This window comes from Nylanderia fulva, unplaced genomic scaffold, assembly GCF_048542155.1.
Source record: "Nylanderia fulva isolate GAGA-0341 unplaced genomic scaffold, ASM4854215v1 Scaffold42, whole genome shotgun sequence".
In the NCBI taxonomy this organism is placed as follows: domain Eukaryota; kingdom Metazoa; phylum Arthropoda; class Insecta; order Hymenoptera; family Formicidae; genus Nylanderia; species Nylanderia fulva.
In genome coordinates, this window is record NW_028190499.1 from 815264 (window position 1) to 840218 (window position 24955).

General features: G+C 30.9%; 2 protein-coding genes and 1 long non-coding RNA gene across 10 annotated transcripts in view; 2 read left to right on the forward strand and 1 right to left on the reverse strand.

The window, feature by feature from the left end:
* The window catches only part of LOC114936085 (uncharacterized), a 277220-nt gene that overhangs the window by 238244 nt on the left and 14021 nt on the right, over nucleotides 1-24955 (forward strand). The window lies entirely within an intron of this gene.
* Nucleotides 1-24955, reverse strand: part of raskol (Ras GTPase-activating protein raskol) — a 449557-nt gene that overhangs the window by 7827 nt on the left and 416775 nt on the right. For all 6 annotated transcript variants that reach the window (XM_029309096.2, XM_029309094.2, XM_085486328.1 and 3 more), the window contains 3 exons: nucleotides 14335-14429; nucleotides 1831-2114; nucleotides 30-316 (listed from right to left, as the gene is read on the reverse strand). In XM_029309096.2, the coding sequence (XP_029164929.1) occupies nucleotides 30-316; nucleotides 1831-2114; nucleotides 14335-14429 (666 nt within the window). The remainder of the gene's footprint in view (nucleotides 1-29; nucleotides 317-1830; nucleotides 2115-14334; nucleotides 14430-24955) is intronic.
* LOC146721746 (uncharacterized) lies at nucleotides 18680-24787 on the forward strand. Its single transcript, XR_014925513.1, has 2 exons — nucleotides 18680-19844; nucleotides 24487-24787. It is a non-coding gene; the product is annotated as an uncharacterized LOC146721746 (long non-coding RNA).

Here is a 24955-nt window from a genome sequence, read left to right on the forward strand (position 1 = left end):
GAGACTCTTCGCAATTGGATGATGCTTACCTATTAAAACATTTTTGTCCCTCTTCTTTTTCCTGTCCGCCTCCCTGTACAGATTAACCTGGATCGTGTTGACGGAGGGCAAGTGGTGAAAATCGAAGTGCTCGCCCCAGAAGCACAAGTCAGCCTTCAGCTTGGCAGTCGTTCGCGCGTATAAGGTGCTGTCCAGGCAGACCTCGCAAAAGTATCGCTTCTTTGCAGGTACACCTTTCGCCTCCAATAACCAGATCTGCAGGGAATTGTCCGTTCGGCGTGTTTGTTCCGCATCCGGCTGAACGGATTTCCTTAAGCTGTGCAAACATAAAACCAATTCATTCTCGCATTTCCTTCATTATAATATTGATTCATAAATCACAAATAGTCGAGGGGTTGGTCACTGAGGTAATTTTTCGTACAAGGTAATTCAGCGGTAATCTAAAGGAAATTTTGGGTAATGCAAGGTAATTTTTGATAATTCTAAATCATCTTTAGCAGTCTCAGGTAATCTTGGGTAATCTAACAGGAAATCTAAGTATCCTAAGGATAATATCAAATAATCTGTAGATAATTATAGGTATTTTTAAGGTAGTCTCTAATAATTTGAGGTAATCTAAGGTAATCTTTAATTTTGAAAGTTAGTGAACATTATTGATAAATCGACGTTCTCGAAGATATTTGGAAAAATCTGGGGTAATCTTAGAAAATTTGAGGTAATATTTGGAAATCTTAAGTAATCTGAGGTAGTATTAGGTAATCTGAGGTAGTATTAAAATAATCTGACGTAATGTAAATGTAATCCGTATCAAGGGTAATTTTTTGTACACTATAACCACTAGTGACCAATCCCTCGATTCTAAGGTAATCTTGGGTAATTTGAGGTAATATTTGGTAATCTTAAGTAATTTGAGGTAGTATTAGGTAATCTGAGGTACTATTAGGTAATCTAAGATAGTATTAAATAATCTGAGGTAATTTAAAGGTAATCTAAAGGTAATCCGTATCAAGAGTAATTTTTTATACACTATAACCAACCCCTAAACTAGTGACCAATCCCTCGATTCTAAGGTAATCTTGGGTCATTTGAGGTAATATTTGGTAATCTTAAGTAATTTGAGGTAGTATTAGATAATCTGAGGTAATTTAAAGGTAAACCGTATCAAGGATAATTTTTAGTACACTATAACCAACTCCTCGCAAATAATTTTTATACAATAAAAATGGTATAATGACTTAATTTTCTTGAAGCCAGAAGATTGATACATATTTCAAAATTAGTCATACACTGCACACTATAACCAACCCCTAAACTAATGACCAATCCCTCGATTCTAAGGTAATCTTGGGTCATTTGAGGTAATATTTGATAATCTTAAGTAATTTGAGGTAGTTATTATTAGATAATCTGAGGTAATTTAAATAAACCGTATCAAGGATAATTTTTGGTACACTATAACCAACTCCTCGCAAATAATTTTTATACAATAAAAATGGCATAATGAAATTTAATTTTCTTAAAGCCAGAAGATTAATATATATTTCAAAATTAATCATAATTCACAACATGGCTGCAAAAGCACTTATTTATATTGATTTTCGAGATACATTGAACTTTGCACTCGATCAAAGCCAAATATCAGATTCGTCCGCGACTTTGCGATTGAGAAACAACGAATCTAGGACACTCTGGACCCCGGGCGAATACTCGAGATAATCGGCGGCGTGTCTCGTTTCTCGCAAGAAGAAGAAAACGAATAGCCGGGCGAAGCGATCAAGTCTCGAGACGAGGCGATAAATAAAAAGGCAATATATATATATGTATACCGACCTGTGCAACCACTGGTCCCGTTCGTGAGCGGTTCTGCAGCTGAAATACTTGGGCCCGCCGGTGCTCGGCGTGACCTGGAAGCAGTGCGGCCTGCCGAGGAGGCTGGGATGCAGCGGCGTCACCGCCGCGAGGTCCATCGAGGTCACCGCCTGTCCGCATAAGAGAGACTCGTGCGAACGGCAACCCCGAAGACCGGCGCCTCGTTGCTTCTGCCGCTCGAGCTTCGTTACGCTCTTCGTTCTCTTCAGAGGGTTCGACCGGAACGACCGTTTCGAGAAGAAATTCTGGAAGAAGAGGTAATCTCGGGTCAAACTTCAACATTTTTTGACAGGATTAAGGAAACATGTGATGGAGAAAAAATACACATGTATTTTGGATGCACACGGTTAAAATAAATATTTTTGGTGGCTTATGCGTATTTATATGTGTAATAACAAGTTTTGATAATCTGTCGTAAAAATAAATTTTCATTATATTTTTATGCCGTTTTATAGGCTTTTTTTCATATGCACAATTGTGAAATAATATACATTTATATCCTATAAATGTGACTTGTATTTTTGTTTTCTGGACGATTGTATATCACTAGAAAACACGCTATTTATTTTTTGATCTTGTAAATTCGCTATATGTATTTTTTTAAACTACAGAGAAAGCAAGAAACAGATGTAGTTGATTGTTATTTAAAAAAAAACTTGATACGTTTTTAAATGGATGTAAAAAGTATAAATATAGTCGATAGATATAAAAAATATTTGACACGTGAAAAAAGCAAAAGAAAACATTTCACAATATTATTTTAATAGACTGCAATATTATATCTTAATAGACTGCAAGAAGCACCAATTTAATGGTATACCAATTAAAAATAGCGATTTTACATCTTCCAAATATAATAATCATCACAATAAAAAGATGAAGATTCAAATCAATCCAGGAAAATTAATCGATCCAAATTATACATATTTCTGAAGAAACGTCACAGAATTGTTTCTAAAAAATTGTAAGGAATATATACAGGATACGTGTTGTATATTAAAAATTAAAGTCGTCGTGAACCATCATATTATAATTCCTAAGCGAATAAATCTCGATTTATCACTAAAGTTCAGGAACTGTTTAAACAGATTTTTTATACACATTTGTAGAATTCTCGATCAGCTTTTCGCAATATTTACCCTCGTGCTAAAGTAGTTGATGATCATGCTGACAACCTTATCGTCTTCGTTTTCCTCCATCGGTTTCACGCACATTTTTCTTCTTACCATCCACGCGATCCCAAATAAATTCGGCCGCGTGAGAAAAACCGAGCAGATGTTTTCGATTCGCGTATATATACATATATGTATGTGTGGAATCACATACGGTGCATCTCCTTCACATTATAAAATCACACAGCTTGCCAGGAGAATGTTTAAATAATTCATTGCTCACATTTTTGTATAAATAATCTATCGTGAAATAATTAATAATTAATCATTTTCAAATTTATTATTTATTTCTTTTTATTACTTTTATTATTTTTATTATTAATTAATTATTTTTTAATTAATTAGTTATCTTGAAAATTTATTTATATATAACTTATATAATAAAGTATTATATACGTCATATTTTTTTATTATTAATGTTTCTCATGGTGATATCGCAGGAAGTTGGAGTCTATGGTGAACATTTTGATAACACGAAAAAAATATTTCCATAACACGCTCAAATTTTATTTTTCGCGTATGTCAAACGTGAACAATAGGTTTTTTTCCACAACGGAAGCACTGTTGATAAAAGAACTTGAAATGTAAAACATGACGTTCGCGTTCGAATGTGTATAAATATTGTTTATTTCGGATGACTGAGAAAATTTATGTACAATTGAATATCTCCCACGTTAATATTTGCTTGGTAATCTTCACAATTTTAAATGCAAAAGATTGTTTCCGTAAGCAACGCATCTATCAAATAATCAAATTTTTTACTAATTCTCATTTGAAATCGACTGCAATGTTTATCGGGATGCGTTGTACATTTTTGCACTTTGCCCGCTGTCTGGGCGAAAATGACCGTCATCATCGAATATATTATCGTGGTAGTGAAACTTCGTGCTATCATGCACGTGCATGCGAGATAAGGTCGAAGCAATGTCAGGATAAACGCAGTTAATCTAATCGGGATTGGAAACTATCCAGTGGAATTTCTCAGGTGCTCTATTCGAAGAATTTCTTGTTAAAAAATATTATTTTATTATTAACTCTCCATCAACAATCTAAGTCTTTCAAGGCAAAAATTTCCATTTTTCCAAATTGCTGTTCAAAATTCGTTTTGTCTAAACTATTGGGTTTAATATTTATAAACTTTAAATCTATTGGATATTGTAATAGAGATATTAACAGATAAACTAGAATTATTTTAGATTTTTTGAAAATCTTAGAACATACAAATAATAATATAAAAGACCCAATTTGCAGTTTGATAAAATAATGATTGCTGTGTGATGGAGAGTTAAAAATATTCAATCGTTCTCTATGTAAGAATAAAGAATCTTATAATTAAATGTATGCTCTGTTGCAGGAATTAATTTTATACAAATCTCATGTGTTTCTTTTATATTCTTCGATCAATTATTCGATAGATTTTCCCAATTTCTCGCGAATTTTTATCGGACAATAAATTATCTGTTCATAAATTAACTCGTCGTTGCCTGCAAAACAGAGCAAATTTTTCTTCTTTGAATCTTTAATGGATTCGTTCAGAATGAGACAAACAAGCATAAAAAAAGATTTGAATTTGATACGATCGTGGGATAATATGGTATTGGAAGAATTATATAAGAGTTTCCTTGATTAATATTTTTACAATAAAAAATATTAATATCTATCACAATGAGATATAAAATATGTTCGAAATATATTATTTTATTATTAACCCTTCATCAGCAATCTGGATCTTTTAAGGCAAAAATTTCCAAACTGCTGTTCAAATTTCGTTTTGTTTAAACAATATTTGGTTATTATCACATATAAAAGTCTAGTGTCAAAAAAATTGCGAGAAAACAGATTTGTGTCTTTAAATCTCGGCTGCCATTTAGTGGAATTAAGGACGATTTTTTTAGTAATATAATCAATATGTACAAGGAATAAAGTATTTTATTTTTCTAATCTAGTCGATATAAATTGCACGTTAACAAAAATAAACATATCCATTATAATGTTCGATAAAATATTCTCTTATATTTGAATATTTAAAATCTAGAAATAACTTATTTGTAACACTTTTGTTGGATTCTGTAAATAAATAGTACATTGTATTATTTACGAAGTAAGATAACTGAAATATTTTTTACTCGAATAATCTCAGCTGAATATTTTTAGATAGATACAGCCTTATGAAATCTATATATTTATAATGGTAAAACTTGACTCGATTCATAAACTTTGGCGAAAAAATGTTGTTTTACTGATGAAATGACTCGATTTACAATATTTTTATAAGTAAAACAACTCATTTCACCAGTAAAATTATTTTATTCTTAAGACAATCCGAAGAAACTAAATGTTCACAAGTAAAAAAAATCAAGGATCTACGAAAAATTTAAGCACATTTCCAGGATTTTTAAAGAACAAGCAAAATTCCATAACAAAATAAACCTGTATTAACAAATAATCCAAAATTTTTTAAATACCATATGATCCCACGATTTTTTAAATATAAGATAAACTTAAAAGACCCAATTTGCGGATTAATTTTCCTATTAAATTTAACACATTAACATTTTTTAAATTAAAATTCTTTTAAATATAGGATAAACTTAAAAGACCCAATTTGCGGATTAATTTTCCCATTAAATTTAACACATTAATATTTTTTAAATTAAAATTCTTCCAAAACCATATGGTCCCACGATTACCAGGACTTTCGGAATAAATTCTAAGAGTAAATCCTCTCGGTGTATAAACAACACTCCGTATTTTCGAGAGATACTCGCTCGCCAGCTGCCAACCGTTAAGATGAACTATCGCGAGCCAAATATTTCTCGGATCTCCGCATTCAGGTAGTAGCCCCGGAGTTTTGAAAGCGAAAACTCGAATGCAGCAGACCCGGGGTCCCCGGGATACGCCTCTCGGATTTATACGGCGGGCCTTGCCTTATTTCCCGACCGGTGATTTAAATCGGGAAGCCCTTTAAATAGTTACACGCGGCTTTCACGATCGCACATACACGAATGCTTCCGGGACTTCGTATGCTTTTTGCCCGCGATGCATCGCATCGGATTTCACGACTAGCTGACGAGCATCATCGTCATGCATCGATGCGAGGATAATGACCGGCCGGACGCGTGAATGCATCCCTATCATTCTCGCGAAATCCTGCGCGATGCGCCTCGGCTCGATCGCGAGCAGATTTTTTTCGCCGCAAAATGTAGGATTTTTTTTTTCATCGAAAACAACATTCCTATACTCGATGCGATTTTAATTTTCTGTGACGGATATTAGTTTATAGATTTGGACAGTTTTTGATTTAGTTGAATTGTTACGATTTCATGTGCCTCAATTTTGGTTTTTAAAATGTGATAATTATGAATATGAAAAAATGTTTGCGCACTGAAAAAAAAATTATTGACTTCAAATAAATATTTATTTCAATACTCCTTTATAAATTTATTTGAAACTAATAATATTAATTTGATGGGCAAAATTATTTATTTGATGCAAGGAAATCCTTTTTAAGAGAGATAACATTTGTTTCCAATAAATTATTTATAAAGCAGTATTGAAATAAATATTTATTGATTTAATAATTTTTTTAGTGCAACGACTACTTTAACATTTCTTGTCACAAAATGTCATTTTTTTAAAATTAGCAATAATTTACAACAAGATCTTCTGATTCCAACAATGCCTCCAAATTTTAAATATATTTTTCTCTAATTCCATTAAATAAACTATTACACATATTAAATGTAATATTTTCTCTTTTGAGTAAAAATTTCTACAAAATTCAGAAATGCAATTTTAATTTTCTTTACATATTCTCTTATATGATTTTTCAACTAAAAAAACTATGCATTATTATTTAAAAACTTTGACAAACTTGCAAATTTTTTTTTCTCGAAGATACAAAGAAGAAAAAATTTTAAATTCTCTCGAAAAAAAAGTGGTCCCAGTTTCTCCAAAATGTTTAATAATATAAAATATATATAAAATATTACGATAAAGCTATTTTGTTTTAATAGGCGATGAGATATGATCGCGATAATTAAATATGAAATTAAACATTTTTTTCAAAGTCTTCTGAGATTTCAAAAATATTTTCTATTCCAAATAATTTTTCTCTAATTCCACTAAACAGGCGAGAATTAAAGACACAAATTTGTTTTCTCGCAATTTTTTGATACTAGACTTTTATACAATAATACCAAATTATTTCTTTCTGAAAAATTATTTTTGAAATATTTAAAAATTTTAATAAGATAATAAATTTTAAAAATATTTAAAAAGATGATGTAGACGTCAAAATTATTTTCTATTCCAAATAATTTTTTTCTAATTCCACTAAATGACAAGCGAGAATTAAAGACACAAATCTATTTCCTCGCAATTTTTTAATACTAGACTTTTATACATGATACCAAACAAATTATTTCTTTCTAAAAAATTATTTTCTAAACATTAAAAAAATTTTAATAAAAGATAATAAATTTTAAAAATATTTAAAAACACGATGTAGAAGTAAATCCAATCAAATGCGCTCACACAATCACATGTTCGAATATTTTCAACGTAACCGCGACACACTCATCAGATTTCCATCTATCTCGGTGACACCTGATTCACACAATCCTGACGAGAGTTGATTATTCGTCGAACGCGAGCGTGTCAATTTTTCCGCGAGATCTCGAGGAGGCCGCGCGATTTTGCGGCGAAATCCCGTCGACGACTGACGCAGATGTTGGCTCATCCGGGTAGCCGAAGTCAAGGGATCCTTGGGGCGCGCACCTTTGTATCGCGACCGAAAACTCTGCCCCTGCATTCAGGTAAGGCAAAACGGGTCAACCCCCTCGGTTCCCCACCTCACGGTCCTTCCCTTCTCGTACGTGGTTCTCTGTTCCCGCGACACTGGTAAGGACAAAAACGTCTTCGAGGGGTTCTCAAATTGGAGGCTGCGACGCTGAAGCGTCCGCTGATTGCATCTGCAATCGGCCGCGCTCACTGTCCCGTAGAAACGTGCTCCATGTACGAAATAAGGGATCGATCGAGTATTTCCTTCGTTGCACTTGTAATTAACTTAATCATTATGTTCTCGGAATTTTTAATTTTAATGTATATTTGACAGGTCCAAATTAATGTCTAAAAATTTGAGAATCTTTCATTAATTTTTTTATTTTCTCCAATTCATTTTTTAAATTATATCTCGTCAGATTTCTTGAACAAAAATTCGAATTCACGCGGAATTTTTAATTTTAATGTATATTTTGACAGGTCAAAGTTAATGTCTATTTAATAGTCTCGTTATTCATTAAAAATTTATTTAAAAAATTAAGAATGTTTTATTAAATTTTTTAATTTCCAATTTTTTAAAATTATATCTCATCAGATTTCTTGAAAAAAAATTCGAGTTCACACGGAAAGGGATAATGCATTCTTGACATTTCTTGACACTTTTGTGTCTTTTTCGGATATCCGAGATAAATGCAATCGGATTATTAAGCTGCGCACAAGACGACCAGTAAATAATTCAGTTAGTAAGTCTCTGCCTGCGACGTTCTTCAACCGGAAACGGCGTTACTTGTCGCGTCTTCTCCCAAAACCAGTTCCCGTTTCGTCCCTTTGTTCCTTTAAAACCCTTTACCAACGAGCTACGATCGATGCGTAAACTGTCATTGTACAACGAACGTCGTAAACACAGCATCTTTTCACAAAATATTTCTTAATTTCCTCTTATTCTCATATAAGTACAGGTCTTTAAATATCGCGTTTAAAGATCAATCGAATATATAATCTTATTGTTAGTGTATTAATTTGTTCAATCGATAATGTAAATAGGATATTGCAAGTTTTATGTAAAAAATGTTTATAATGACACGAATTAATAGGAACTCATTTTTATATATTTATATCTAAATAATAGATATTTTCGAATAATTATTATAATAGTTATAGCGAAAAAATTATTATTTGCTGTCTTAATGTGTGTCGCTGATTTATAATTAAATAATTTAATATACATATGCCAATCTTTCACATTTGTATTAATAATTTATATCAAATTTTTGATAGAAAAAGTAGATATATAAAATAAAATTTATAAAATATATTTATAATTTTCGCTAAAAATGTTTTATAATTTAAAATTATTTTCCGTAATCTTAAAAAGTAAAAATATATTTTTAATTTGTAAATTTTGTTTGTAGAAAAATTTGGCGGGAAAACATTCAATGACTTAATCTAACACATAAGAATTGAGAACACCTGCTCGTGTTCGCGAAACTTGGATCAATAGTTCCTGTATTGCGTTTCCTTTCACATTTAAATTAAATGTAAGAACCATATAGTATAATTGTAATAATCGAGCGACAAATCGAATAAATCGGATAAATCAAAGTTTAGTGGAAAGAATTTTATGGAATAATAATTCTCGATAATATTTAGAGTTATAAATGTATGTATGCATTCTTAAAAAAATATACATTCCTAAAATAATTACGGGATCAAGAAAATTGGGATCGAAAAAATAGGTAAATTTTAAATAGCTGTAACTTTGTTTTGAAATATGATAATTTAAATTTTAAAAAAGGATTTTAAAGTTTGAAATCTCTACTTTCGAAAGGTCATAGCTTGTTTCATTTTCTTTAATTCTGATATTCTTTACATACAGAAAACGACGAACATAACGAAATGGACAATTTTCTTATCACTTTGTAGACATATCGATCATTTTAAACATACGGATCGCTATAAAGAAATTATCACAGCAAGTCTGTGATTTTTTACCAAGTTTGGGGTACTAAGAGACAAAAAAATGTCAATCAATAAAATATTTTTAGCCACTTTACGTAACTTTTTTTCAAAGTTTAAATAAAAAGGAGAAAACTCGCGAATTTCTTCGTTATTTTCACTTACTTGTAAAAAGTTTACGAGTTAAAAAAAATTCAGTCTCTATATCATATTATAGAGCAAAGATTCAGCTTTAAGAATCCATTCTTAAAATTGCTATACGATGAATTTTAACGGAGTTATGTTCGATTAAAGTGAAAATGACACTTTCTCTTCAACTTGCGATAACTTGATAAGGAAAGATCAAAATTTAACTTAAAAAAAAACGATTTTGCAGGGAAAACTTTAGGCTTTAACGTGAAAAAATGTAAAAAAATTTTTTCAAATCTTGTGTATGCAACATGTCTACAAAGTGAGAAAAACTTTTTCCATTTCGTTATGTTCGCCATTTTCTATATGTAAAAAATATCAGAATCGAAGGAAATGAAAAAAGCTATGAGCTTTCGAAAGTAGAGATTTCAAGCTTAAAAACCCTTTTTTAAAATTTAAATTATCATTTTTCGAAACAAAGTTACAGTTATTTAAAGTTTGCCTATTTTTTATCCCTTAATTATATTGAGGAGTGTAGTTTCGAAATACGATATATTTATGAAGAATCGAATTCCATCAACGAATTCGACGAATTTCATCATGATTTGAGAAGAAAGACGCGACACACTTCGGAAATACGAAAACAACCGGAAGGTGTTGTTCGCCTTCCGAAAGAAGATATCAGTTAGTTAGCCACCCTAGGCGTCGGAAGATTCGTGAGATCGGTGCTACGTGATCGGAAGATTGAAATCCCGATTTCGTGATCGGCGAACAAAGTTTGGAGCAAAAGAGCAAGGTGGGATATTTCTGGCATCTATACTCGAAAGAGCAGAAATAGCCAAGTTTCAATATAATATATAAAATTATGTGACAAGAAATACTTATTATTATCAGGAAATCGGTATAGAATTTTTTTTTTTTTTGAAAAATTAATTTCGCAATATAATCTCTCGATTACAGAGTAAATTTTTAAGCGTCCAAATTCGCTGCTGCGCAGAGAACATGAAATGATAATAAATTTCCACGAGAAAATTCTCGATTCCTTTGTGCTCATAAGAGAAATCTAATCCATGAGGTTAATGCACTCTCTATAAAAGATACTACTGACAGATCAGTCGAAAAATATGCACGCGTGATAGTACAATCTACGTTTCGTCTGGTTAAAAAAAATTGCATTGCACGGTTCTTTGGTATTCGCCGAAGGCGAACAAGCTAGGTATCTTATAACAGTAAAACCTGGCTGTGACGACAAACACTCGATTCAATGCAAATCGAGATGCTACGAAAGCTTGTAAGTTGCAGCTAATTAGCCATATTGAATGAGCGTTTTTGTTTTGAAAAAAAATTCGGCTTGATTAAAGTCAAAAGCGCATTGCTAGATATTTTTGGCGTATCTTCAACACTAAAAAATGTCTATTTAACGATTATTTCGTTTTATAATATGTACAAAATATCTACTCAAATATTGTAAAAAATTTCCCTGAGAATTTCCTAAATTTACCTTTCAGATATTTTCGTTTAAAATTCCAGATAAGATAAAAAATGATTTGCAGATGCAGGTTTTTGAAATAAGATTCTTTATTGTATGAGCTTTCTAATGTTTTTTATTCATGCGATTGCAGTTATTAAAAATTATCAGTTATCAGTTTCTCTAACATTTATTTGATTTATTAATTAAAAAATTATTTAGACAATAACAAATATGCGATATGATGCAACTATATTTAAACGCTAAAAATGTATGCAAAAATATAAAATAAAATTATGAAACAAAAATAGTAATTATATACGTCTTGAAGAATATTAATTTATTTAAATATTGCTTATTAAAAGCTTGAATTTTCTATAAAATTCTCCTGCTAAAATAAACCGTCAATAAAAAATCACATATAATAAAAACTTAAATATTGCAAAGATATGTTAGACATGTTTCTTAAGTGTTAAATAAGAGAAAAATGATCAAAGGAGCAATTAAAAAAAATTCTCTAAATTCCAATTAAATTCCAAGATTATTCCTTAATTTTTGAAGAAATAGAATCAAATTCTCTACTAGATGTTTAAGGTTTTACCCAACTGTAATATCAATACTGCCACTTTCGCATTAATCAAATAGAAATTAAACGGTCATAATCAGTCTAACGATCACGAAATTTAAATGATGATTATACTACTTTCACATTAATCAAATAAAAATCTGGACGCTACATTTACCGCTAAATGAGCGGCGAACGATATAAATTAATATATATGATCATCTCGTCATTTTTGCTAAATATAACAATGAAAATAACGCGATCTGCTAATATAATCTCATGTTTTCTCGTTGGAGAAAATTCCGCCTCTCTACACGGAGAGAAGTTTCTCTTAAAATTAACTCTAAAAATCATAGTAATCGTGCGACAATATGGTATGAGAAGAATCTTATGAGTTTTTCTGATTAATATTGACCACAAAAAAATATTAACATGTACATAGTCAATTTTACTATGTACATAATAAATTCTTAGTAAAATTTACCAGTTACTATGTACTTAGTAAATTTTACTATGTACATAGTAAATTTTTAGTAAAATTTACTATGCGCAATATTATGTACTATTATGCACACTTGTACTATGTACTACTATGTATTATTATGCACACTTTTACTATGTACTACTATGTGCTACTATGTACTATTTTGTATTATGTACTATTTTAGTACATAGTAGCACATAGTAAAGTGTATATAATAGTACATAGTAAAATTTACTATGCACATAGTAAATAGTAGTGTGCACATAGTAAATTTTACTATGTACTATTATATACACTTTACTATGTACTACTATGTACTAAAATAGTACATAGTAGCACATAGTAGTACATAGTAAAAGTGTGCATAATAATACATAGTAGTACATAGTACAAGTGTGCATAGTACAAGTGTGCATAATAGTAATTTACTATGTACATAGTAAATTGTACTACTATGTACTATTTTACTATGTACATATTAATATTTTTTAGTGATAAATATTAATCCGAGAAACTCTTATAAGATTCTTCCAATATCATATTATCGCACGATTACCATGATTTTCAGGGTAAATTCTAAGAGAAAATTCTCTCTGTGTACCATATCTACATTATTATGTCGATTGTGAGACTCGATAATATCGACAGTGATAGAAGAGTAGATATATTTCTTGACGGGGTAAATAATTCCACACAGATATATATACGCACATTTTCCGCTCAATTAAATTAAATTAACGTGAAATTGTCAGACGAAAGCGCTGCCTGTCCCGGGAAAGGAGGGAGGAAGGGAAGGAGGATGACGTTAAATATAGCCGAGATCGCTTAACGCCAGGCGCCATGGAAAATGAGATTGCTGAACCCGTCGTTGTCGTCGTCGTCGTCTCGGCGGGGCGGTTTATGTACGAGGTGTAACGAACTAATTACACGTATCCTATATATATGTATACGCGCGGACACACGGACGTTTCGGTGAAATCTCGTGAATATTTAACACGGGCATTAAGTTGACCGACGAGCCGACGTAAACTATGTAGATTCTCAGCTATTCGCGAGAGGAAGTCTTTCAGCCCGGGAAATCAATTCTCATTCATGAGCCCCGCCAAACTGTGTTACACGAGACTGTTCATCTCGAGTTGCGAGAGATGTAATAGATGTCAAAATATATATATATAATGTATATAGAAAAAATAAAGAACAAAAAGAAGTTCGATCAATTAAAATTAATATCAATCAAAATTAATATTTGTCGCTAGTGGTGAAAATAAGCTTAAACGACTTGACTACGACGTAACTAGCAATTTTATTTGATTATTTCACGACGTTTCGACCATTTGGTTGTGGTCCTTTTCAAGTGAAATTTCATCAATTAAACCGAGGTTAACATAACATCACACCGGTGTTATTTGAAATCGAAAGTTAAACGTTAAAAGAGGAACACGTCCCATCGTTATGATGTTAAAAGTTAAAAATTAAAAGAGGAACACGTCCCATCGTTATGATGTTTCGTCAACGACAAAAGAAGTTCGTATGATCGAATTCATATTTTTAGGAATTAAAATATTCTTATGTAATAAAATATTTTCTGGTTAATATTTACCACAATAAAATATAAAACATGTCCGATAAATTTTACTATGTACATATCAATATTTTTTATTGTGATAAATATTAATCAGAGAAATTCTTATAAAATTCTTCCAATACCATATTGTCTATGATTTTCAGGGTAAATTCTAAGAGAAAATTCTCTCAGGGTGTAGACATCCTGTCTATGTATAAATAGTTATTTAGGAATATTAATAAATGTCGTATGTCGGGAAATGTCAAAATGAAATCGCGAATTATTGGTGCGATAGGAACGATTATGTATTAACAAATTACTACACGAGTAATCAACTTTACTTACAACGATCCTGTTCGGGGTGACATCCAAGGGTCGCGCCCCAAGCACAGGAGTGGCGGGTGCGCTACCCCTTCGACAGGCCTTCTCGTACGATGTGTCTGAAACAGAATCGAGTAATTCGCATGAGCGTATGCTTAGACTAGGTAATGGCAATTGTCGTGTCATGTTTCGAATACGCCCGGTAATTCCAGAGTAAGTTGAAACGATGATTGCATAGTCCGTATAGTGCTCGATTCTCCTCTGACTTCGTCATTAAACGAGTAATACGATACGTTCTTTCGATTCGCCGAAGCACGTCTTATTGTTCGAAGTCAGTTATTTTACACAGATGAATATAAAATCTCCAATAAACCCTCTGCAATCTTTTTTTCTTTTTTTTACTAACGTCAGTAAACTGAATCTTAAGTTCGCCCCATATTATTTTCATCTTCTGGATACTTTCAAAAATCCAAAAAATTCTAGATTTTAAACCCAAATATTAAATCCAATTGTTTATATACAAAGCAAAATTTGAACAACAATTTGGAAAAAATGGAAAAATCCAGATTTTGCTGACGGAATTAAGAACCAATTTAAATAAAAGTGCGCTGAGATAAATTTAGCAGAAAATAAAATCGCAATCGAGGAAAAGTATTTTTAGTAAAATCTTTTATCTATCACTTCTCGGCAATTTAAATTTATCCCTGAAAACTCATTTGTCATATATTTTCGTCTCCACTTCTAGACTGAGCAATTTGTATGATTTAAAATAATTTCTAAAAAATCCATTTTTTTTATTTATAATTTCTTTAACCTTTAGCACTCTTCTTCTTCCGTTGAAGAGATGTAACATATTTTTCTCTACAATTAATATTGATATAATATAACAAAATAATTTAATTAAAAATGTAAAAAAATGTCAAATTTTAATTAATTTTATTACATATATTTAAAATTCTTAAAAAAAGATTGTTGCTCAACATTCTCTTCAATTATATTTAAAATTGTCCTATATGCTATTTTATCATCATTACCGTCATCATCAAATGAGATAGAAGTGCTAATTAGGGTATCCAAATATGTGCACGAAGATATTAAGTGAAGGCAGTTTTTTTTTCTTTTAAGAATAAAAACAAGAGTTATATTTCACTCGCGCATTTATCACTCCAAAGTGTAGTAGGTAAATGTACCGAGTAAGTGTACCAAGAGTAAATGGTCGCGCGCACTCGACCATTCGCGTTTATTGCATCTTTTTACTCGGCGAGAGGGACTCCGTTTCCGGCAACGGAAATCGACCGAGGCAAAAGAAAGCAAAAGCCCGCGCGAGCCCTGTAATTAACGCCCTTACAAGAACCCGGGGTGCCTTTCTCTCCCGGGCTTCTCTGTTTACGGTCAGCGGTTTAAATAGTTGCCTCGCACAAGGGTCTCAAGTTACTCTCGCGCTCCTGTGTAAAGACTTTGCATACACGTACAGAGTGCTCCTGAATTTATAATCTCGTAACAGACTTCTCGATTAATTTCATTGCGAGTCCGTCGCATGATGAAAGATTGGAAAGTTGATAGTTATTTCGAGTTATCAGCCATTGAAGATCAAAGATCTTTTGATAACTCAGCTTTTAAGGGGATGCTACCGTAGTTCTGTTTTACCGACTTTAAGTTAGGTTAGGTTCACTTTTTATTGAATATACAGATTGAAAAATCCTCCACAATGAAAGTACTGATAATAATGAATGAGAAGCGTTGTTATTCTTTCATGTCATCTCTATTGGAAGCGCCATATTTTGTGCACAAATGAACTGCAGAACTTTTGTATTAAATAACTGTTGTTATGAGCTGATGCAAGAGGTCGGTAAAACAGTCATGGTCAGCATCCCCTTAAAGTATAATTAAATATCTAATAAAAATAAAAAAATAGTGCTCGCTTAAATGCAAATGAATGTATAAAATGTATAAGATGTAATTGAGAAAATATTTAATGTTTGATCAGTTTCAAATGGTAAATTTATTATAAAAAGATTTTTAAAATTAAGTTTCATGTTTCGAAACACCTTGTATATGAATGCTTCTCCATTTACGTTATTACATTAGCCATAAGCGAGAAATACGTTTGTGTGCACAAAAGCATAACATAATCTAGAATGTATGCTTACATAATTATGAAATTTTGAACTGTGAACTAGAGTCTTTCATGTGCAAGATTTGCGAGAGATTTATATCTAAAATAATATTAATGTAATAAAGTAATGAATTAATATTAATATAATTTTTATAATAAATAATAAAATAATATAAATTAATATAATAAACTAGCATAATAAAAAATTAAATTGACATGCTTTAAAATTGCAAAGATTTGGAAATATTTGATAATATGTCTCGTGCCTTATACGAGGAAACATGATCTCTTGTATGCAAGAATCGTGTGAAGTGAAACCAGATATGCGGTTGTAAGTTTCCATTGTCAAAATATGTAACGTAATATTTTCGCAATGGGAAGATGTGCAGATCAAAACATCTTGCAGTTATTACATGAATACGATTACGAAACACATATCATCACGAAACTGCAATTATCAAACGTCTAATAAATATTCTATTCTTATTATTTCTTGAAAAATAAAAAAAATTATAGATAAAAAATAAAAATTACATACAAATATTTTTTAAAACCTATGTATGTATTTTTTTATTTATATTAATATAAATAAAAATGCATTTTTTTGAATATATTATTTAAGAAAATGAAAAAAAATTTATCGATCCAGAATAATAGAAACTTAATTAGATTCGGATATTCAGCAACCTTGAAACATTTCTGCAGGTAAACAAACGGAGATTGAAAATAAGCCGCGAATGGTAGGGATATATACTTTGTACGGGTTATGATGACGATAAGTTTGCGCTCTCTCATCGCGGTTACACATTGAGCTCGGGCTGTAAAATCTTAATGCGACGTGTCCCGGCTCTTTTTACGATGCGTCGCACGATAAATAAAGATGTTCGAAAATAAATGCCCGGCCAATTGGAGCGGTTCCGGTCGGAACGTATATAAAAGTACGTGTAAAAGCTAAATAGATGTATGAGTGGATGTTCCTTCCTTGTATGCGCTTGTACATGCTCTGCTAAAGATGGAAATTACCCAAGGAAGAGTGGACAAAGCCCACGTATATCTTCCAGATCAATTATTTTTGCGGATGAATTATTATTTTGCATGACGTCATACGTAAAAGTAATCGCAAGCCAAAAATATTATGAGTAAAAATATTAAAGAATAAAATCAATTTATTAATTAATTTTTTTTTGAAAATTTTTATAATAGTCGCTGCCATTTATTCTTTAATATATGTATATCTGTCATATTTATATGTATGTATTATTTTTATATTATATAAATTCTATATAGTGACACTTTCCCCGATAATATCTGTTTTTCTAATATATGAATATAAGATTTTTTCTAGAGAAGTGAGAATAGATTGTATTATTTTTATTAATTAATTTTAGCTTGATTAATCTTTATCAAAGCGGGTAAAATGCATCTATAACTTCGTGACCGCGAAATTATTAATAATAATATAAACGAAACGAAACGAGTATTTTATTTTAATACTGTTCTATTTTATGATTAATGTTTTATTAATATCAGTTTTATTTTAGTATTTAATATCAATCTATTTTATTAAATTCAAGACAACATTGTTAATAGAGACTTTTAAAAATGATCTATGATCGCAACAAAATTAAGAAAATAAAAAGTGCTATTTTCAGAATAATTTTCCTTTTGATGATGCTCTTTTTTCTCTTTCTCATTGTATAATACACTGTAAAAAAATTTGTTAACTTGACTAAACCTTTCAATTAAAAATATTATTTTGTCAATTGAACATATAAAAATATTTAAATTAAATGTAATATATTAAGAATATATCACATATATAAGAAGATACTAATAAATTTATAAGAATTTATAAGAAGATACTAATAAATAGCATAAAAATATTAATATATAATTACAATTAAATAAAAATGATTAAAAAATAATTATAATTAAATATTGATATATAAAAATATTAATACAATAATATTAAACTATTAAAAATTATAAAAATATTAATATATAATTACAATTAAATAAAAATGATTAAAAAATAAAGTGATAAATATAAGGCCAACTTATCGAGCTGAATATTCGAGATGTTCAGTCAACTACCATTTATTACATGTATAAATTATAAAACTACAGTCATTATATTAAAACTAACGCAAATTACAATCATTCTATAAACGTTTCGACCGCACGCGGTCTTCTTCAGTATAATTATTGAAATATAAATTCTTACAATTCACATAATATCGAAATTTAATTATAGTTATTCAGAATCAAGAGTTTTTGAGTAATTAACGCGTGTTTCAATCCGTCCTGTCCAACAATGTTCGCCTCGATATGATCCCTGATTTTGTTCAGATCTCGGATAGTTTCATCGTTAATATGCGAGAAATTAACCCGTTCCGTAGGCGCTGCGATTTATAAAAAATTACCGATCAACGCATGTCCAAATTATAATATGTATCCCCTACAATTGGTAGTATGCTTACCTATCATCGTTCTTCTTGATAATTTTGCTACTTATTAACAGTTATTAAGGATGACACATAACAAACCAACAATACAGAAAGACAGCTCATTTTAAACTCTACTTGATCGGAGAGCGTGCGTGTTTATATATGATCTAATATCTATGTTTTACTCGTTAATGTCCTATTTGTCCTATTATTATTTCTTGTTCGCTAATATATCCAAAATATCAAAATACGACTCGCTAAGTAACTCAGTATCTTTGTTTAAATTTAGTCCATTTTTTTGTTCCTTGATATGTAGCATCTCAGAAATGAGTCTTTTATAATAATTATTTTCGTTGTCCATGATCTTAACATTGTCCCAATTAAAAGTATGATGTTCATTTATTATGTGTTCAGAAATTACTGAATGTTTCGTTGAGTCCAACCTAATATTATTTTTATGTTCTTTTATTCGCGTCTGCAATTGCCTCTTTGTTTGGCCTACATAAGATGCATTACAATTATTGCAACTGATCTTATAAACCACATTCGAATTGCATGGATGTTTAGTTTTATCTTTCTGCGCTTTAATAATATTGTCCAGTTTGTTGAGACATCTATACCCTACCATACAATTTTTATTTTTTACCGAGGAAACAATCATTTCTGAGATCCCATCTATATACGGAATGACAAAGAATTTTTTATTGACCGAGTCATTTCTTATACTTTTTGTTCTTTCTATGTTGGCCTGTCTCTCTATAATGCTCCCCTTAGATATGATGTGTTCTATCCGATGATTAATTTTGTTAAAAATCAGATCAAGAGGGTAACCATTGCTTCTGAGTATATTAATAATTAACTCCAAATTTTTATTAAAAAATAGTGGATGTGATAGCAATAGACATCTGTCTACAAGGTTATATATTATTCCTATTTTGTGGCATAGTGGGTGGTTTGAATAAAATGATAACGTCCTTCCTGAGAAGGTTTCTTTTTGATACCAGTCTATATATATTTTGTTATTAATAATTTTAAGTGATAAATCTAAGAAATTCAAGCTATGGTTAACCTCTTGTTCGACCGTGAATTTAAGTCTTTCATGATAGTTGTTAAAATTATTCACAATCTGAGTCATATTAGTCATAGAGGTGGCCACTATTATGTCATCCACATAACGAAAATAAAACAAACATTCCAAATTCAACGCTTTGAGAACTGTATCCTCAAGATCTTGCATAACCAGGTCTGCAATAATTGGTGATAACGGTGACCCCATAGGGGTCCCAAACGTCTGTTTATAAATTATGTCATCAAATGTAAAATATGTAGAAGTCAATATGAATTTTATACCCCCCAAAAATTCGTTTTTCGGTATTTTAGTATTTATTCCAATGTGATCCCATCTATCGTTAATACCGTCAATCGCAAGATCCAGAGGAACGTTCGTAAACAAAGACACCACATCCAAGGAAAACATCCTATCATTCTCATCAATCTTTTTACCAGACAATATGCTGTACAAATCAAAACTATTATTAATATGACTTTTCGCTTTGGGTAGACTAGTTCGTAAGGTGTTTTGTAAAAACGAAGCCAGCGAGTATAGAGCTGTATCAACCGATGAAACTATGATTCTAACTGGATAGTTTTCCTTATGGATTTTCGGTAATCCATACGCTTTTGGAAGGAGAGAATCACTACAACGTAATTTATAATATTCGTTTTTTGAAATATAATCTTCCTTAAGCCATCTCTTCAACAAATCATTCAAATCGTTCTCTATTTTTTTGCACGGATTTTTTTTAACAATAGTGTAAGTGTTGACATCTTTTAAAACGTTTTCCATTTTGTTAATATAATGAGATCTTTCCATTGCCACCGTAGCATTACCCTTGTCCGCGCGTGTGAATAGAACATTCGGATTGTCTTTACAAAATTTTATTAAATCTCTGTGTGCACCAAGTAATTTTTGTTGACTTACGTCATTTTTATCCTTCGTGTTCAGAAGTTGTGCAAATTTTGGAACCGCGATATTTCTGATTGTTGTGAGATTATTAATATTATTTCGTTTGCTATTACTCTCTATGTCCTTGATGAATTCATGTATCGCTGTTTTTTTACTAATATTCGGAAGACAGAATTTATCACCCATTTGCAACAGATTAGAAACGTTAGGCGGAATGTCTGTGTTGGAAAGATTAACAAACCATTTTTTATTAGTATTTTCCAAAGGGTTAATTGTATCATTGAGAAATTTATTGGCTTCTATGTGTATATTGATCTCCTTGGCATCATTAGTGATTGCCCTGAGAGAATTTTGTGATATTTTCGTCGGTTGTGAAGTTTCAAAATGTAAAGAACAATGTATATCTATAGGTTTGATGCTGTTGATATACTTATAGTGTTGTTTTCTCTTAAGCCAATTGAATTTCTTTTCGTGTGCAGTAACCAATCTGTTGTGGCAATTTTTAAAAGCAATGTTATGATGTTCGAAAATTCTATTCCACGCGAGTACAGGTAAACGATTAAATAACCCGCTGGTGAGATGAAAAATCCTATTTTGTAATGACTCTACCTGTCTATGCAAATCAAAGATTTCAATGCTCATCGCATTTGTTTTGAATTTGTACAACATACTATCTAGTCTTCTGATCGATCTGTGATGAAAAACGTTAAATTTAATGCGGCAAAAACCTTCTAAATGTGTAGGAAAAATATCGCCATTTTTACAATTTCTTAAAAATTCCAATTTTGCTCTCGCTCTTATTAACAAGTAATTCGCATTAATCCATTGTTTAAAATAATCTGCGGTTATTCTTCCAAAAACTCTATGAATAAAATTAAAATTAAAATAGTAATCAGTCCGTTTTGTGTTAAATTGACGCATTGTAAGGCCAGCGTATATTAAAAATAAATTAATACAATTGTCGCTCGTATATTGAAAACAAAGTGATAAATATAAGGCCAACTTATCGAGCTGAATATTCGAGATGTTCAGTCAACTACCATTTATTACATGTATAAATTATAAAACTACAGTCATTATATTAAAACTAACGCAAATTACAATCATTCTATAAACGTTTCGACCGCACGCGGTCTTCTTCAGTATAATTATTGAAATATAAATTCTTACAATTCACATAATATCGAAATTTAATTATAGTTATTCAGAATCAAGAGTTTTTGAGTAATTAACGCGTGTTTCAATCCGTCCTGTCCAACAATGTTCGCCTCGATATGATCCCTGATTTTGTTCAGATCTCGGATAGTTTCATCGTTAATATGCGAGAAATTAACCCGTTCCGTAGGCGCTGCGATTTATAAAAAATTACCGATCAACGCATGTCCAAATTATAATATGTATCCCCTACAATTGGTAGTATGCTTACCTATCATCGTTCTTCTTGATAATTTTGCTACTTATTAACAGTTATTAAGGATGACACATAACAAACCAACAATACAGAAAGACAGCTCATTTTAAACTCTACTTGATCGGAGAGCGTGCGTGTTTATATATGATCTAATATCTATGTTTTACTCGTTAATGTCCTATTTGTCCTATTATTATTTCTTGTTCGCTAATATATCCAAAATATCAAAATACGACTCGCTAAGTAACTCAGTATCTTTGTTTAAATTTAGTCCATTTTTTTGTTCCTTGATATGTAGCATCTCAGAAATGAGTCTTTTATAATAATTATTTTCGTTGTCCATGATCTTAACATTGTCCCAATTAAAAGTATGATGTTCATTTATTATGTGTTCAGAAATTACTGAATGTTTCGTTGAGTCCAACCTAATATTATTTTTATGTTCTTTTATTCGCGTCTGCAATTGCCTCTTTGTTTGGCCTACATAAGATGCATTACAATTATTGCAACTGATCTTATAAACCACATTCGAATTGCATGGATGTTTAGTTTTATCTTTCTGCGCTTTAATAATATTGTCCAGTTTGTTGAGACATCTATACCCTACCATACAATTTTTATTTTTTACCGAGGAAACAATCATTTCTGAGATCCCATCTATATACGGAATGACAAAGAATTTTTTATTGACCGAGTCATTTCTTATACTTTTTGTTCTTTCTATGTTGGCCTGTCTCTCTATAATGCTCCCCTTAGATATGATGTGTTCTATCCGATGATTAATTTTGTTAAAAATCAGATCAAGAGGGTAACCATTGCTTTGTCATTCCGTATATAGATGGGATCTCAGAAATGATTGTTTCCTCGGTAAAAAATAAAAATTGTATGGTAGGGTATAGATGTCTCAACAAACTGGACAATATTATTAAAGCGCAGAAAGATAAAACTAAACATCCATGCAATTCGAATGTGGTTTATAAGATCAGTTGCAATAATTGTAATGCATCTTATGTAGGCCAAACAAAGAGGCAATTGCAGACGCGAATAAAAGAACATAAAAATAATATTAGGTTGGACTCAACGAAACATTCAGTAATTTCTGAACACATAATAAATGAACATCATACTTTTAATTGGGACAATGTTAAGATCATGGACAACGAAAATAATTATTATAAAAGACTCATTTCTGAGATGCTACATATCAAGGAACAAAAAAATGGACTAAATTTAAACAAAGATACTGAGTTACTTAGCGAGTCGTATTTTGATATTTTGGATATATTAGCGAACAAGAAATAATAATAGGACAAATAGGACATTAACGAGTAAAACATAGATATTAGATCATATATAAACACGCACGCTCTCCGATCAAGTAGAGTTTAAAATGAGCTGTCTTTCTGTATTGTTGGTTTGTTATGTGTCATCCTTAATAACTGTTAATAAGTAGCAAAATTATCAAGAAGAACGATGATAGGTAAGCATACTACCAATTGTAGGGGATACATATTATAATTTGGACATGCGTTGATCGGTAATTTTTTATAAATCGCAGCGCCTACGGAACGGGTTAATTTCTCGCATATTAACGATGAAACTATCCGAGATCTGAACAAAATCAGGGATCATATCGAGGCGAACATTGTTGGACAGGACGGATTGAAACACGCGTTAATTACTCAAAAACTCTTGATTCTGAATAACTATAATTAAATTTCGATATTATGTGAATTGTAAGAATTTATATTTCAATAATTATACTGAAGAAGACCGCGTGCGGTCGAAACGTTTATAGAATGATTGTAATTTGCGTTAGTTTTAATATAATGACTGTAGTTTTATAATTTATACATGTAATAAATGGTAGTTGACTGAACATCTCGAATATTCAGCTCGATAAGTTGGCCTTATATTTATCACTTTGTTTTCAATATACGAGCGACAATTGTATTAATTTATTTTTAATATACGCTGGCCTTACAATGCGTCAATTTAACACAAAACGGACTGATTACTATTTTAATTTTAATTTTATTCATAGAGTTTTTGGAAGAATAACCGCAGATTATTTTAAACAATGGATTAATGCGAATTACTTGTTAATAAGAGCGAGAGCAAAATTGGAATTTTTAAGAAATTGTAAAAATGGCGATATTTTTCCTACACATTTAGAAGGTTTTTGCCGCATTAAATTTAACGTTTTTCATCACAGATCGATCAGAAGACTAGATAGTATGTTGTACAAATTCAAAACAAATGCGATGAGCATTGAAATCTTTGATTTGCATAGACAGGTAGAGTCATTACAAAATAGGATTTTTCATCTCACCAGCGGGTTATTTAATCGTTTACCTGTACTCGCGTGGAATAGAATTTTCGAACATCATAACATTGCTTTTAAAAATTGCCACAACAGATTGGTTACTGCACACGAAAAGAAATTCAATTGGCTTAAGAGAAAACAACACTATAAGTATATCAACAGCATCAAACCTATAGATATACATTGTTCTTTACATTTTGAAACTTCACAACCGACGAAAATATCACAAAATTCTCTCAGGGCAATCACTAATGATGCCAAGGAGATCAATATACACATAGAAGCCAATAAATTTCTCAATGATACAATTAACCCTTTGGAAAATACTAATAAAAAATGGTTTGTTAATCTTTCCAACACAGACATTCCGCCTAACGTT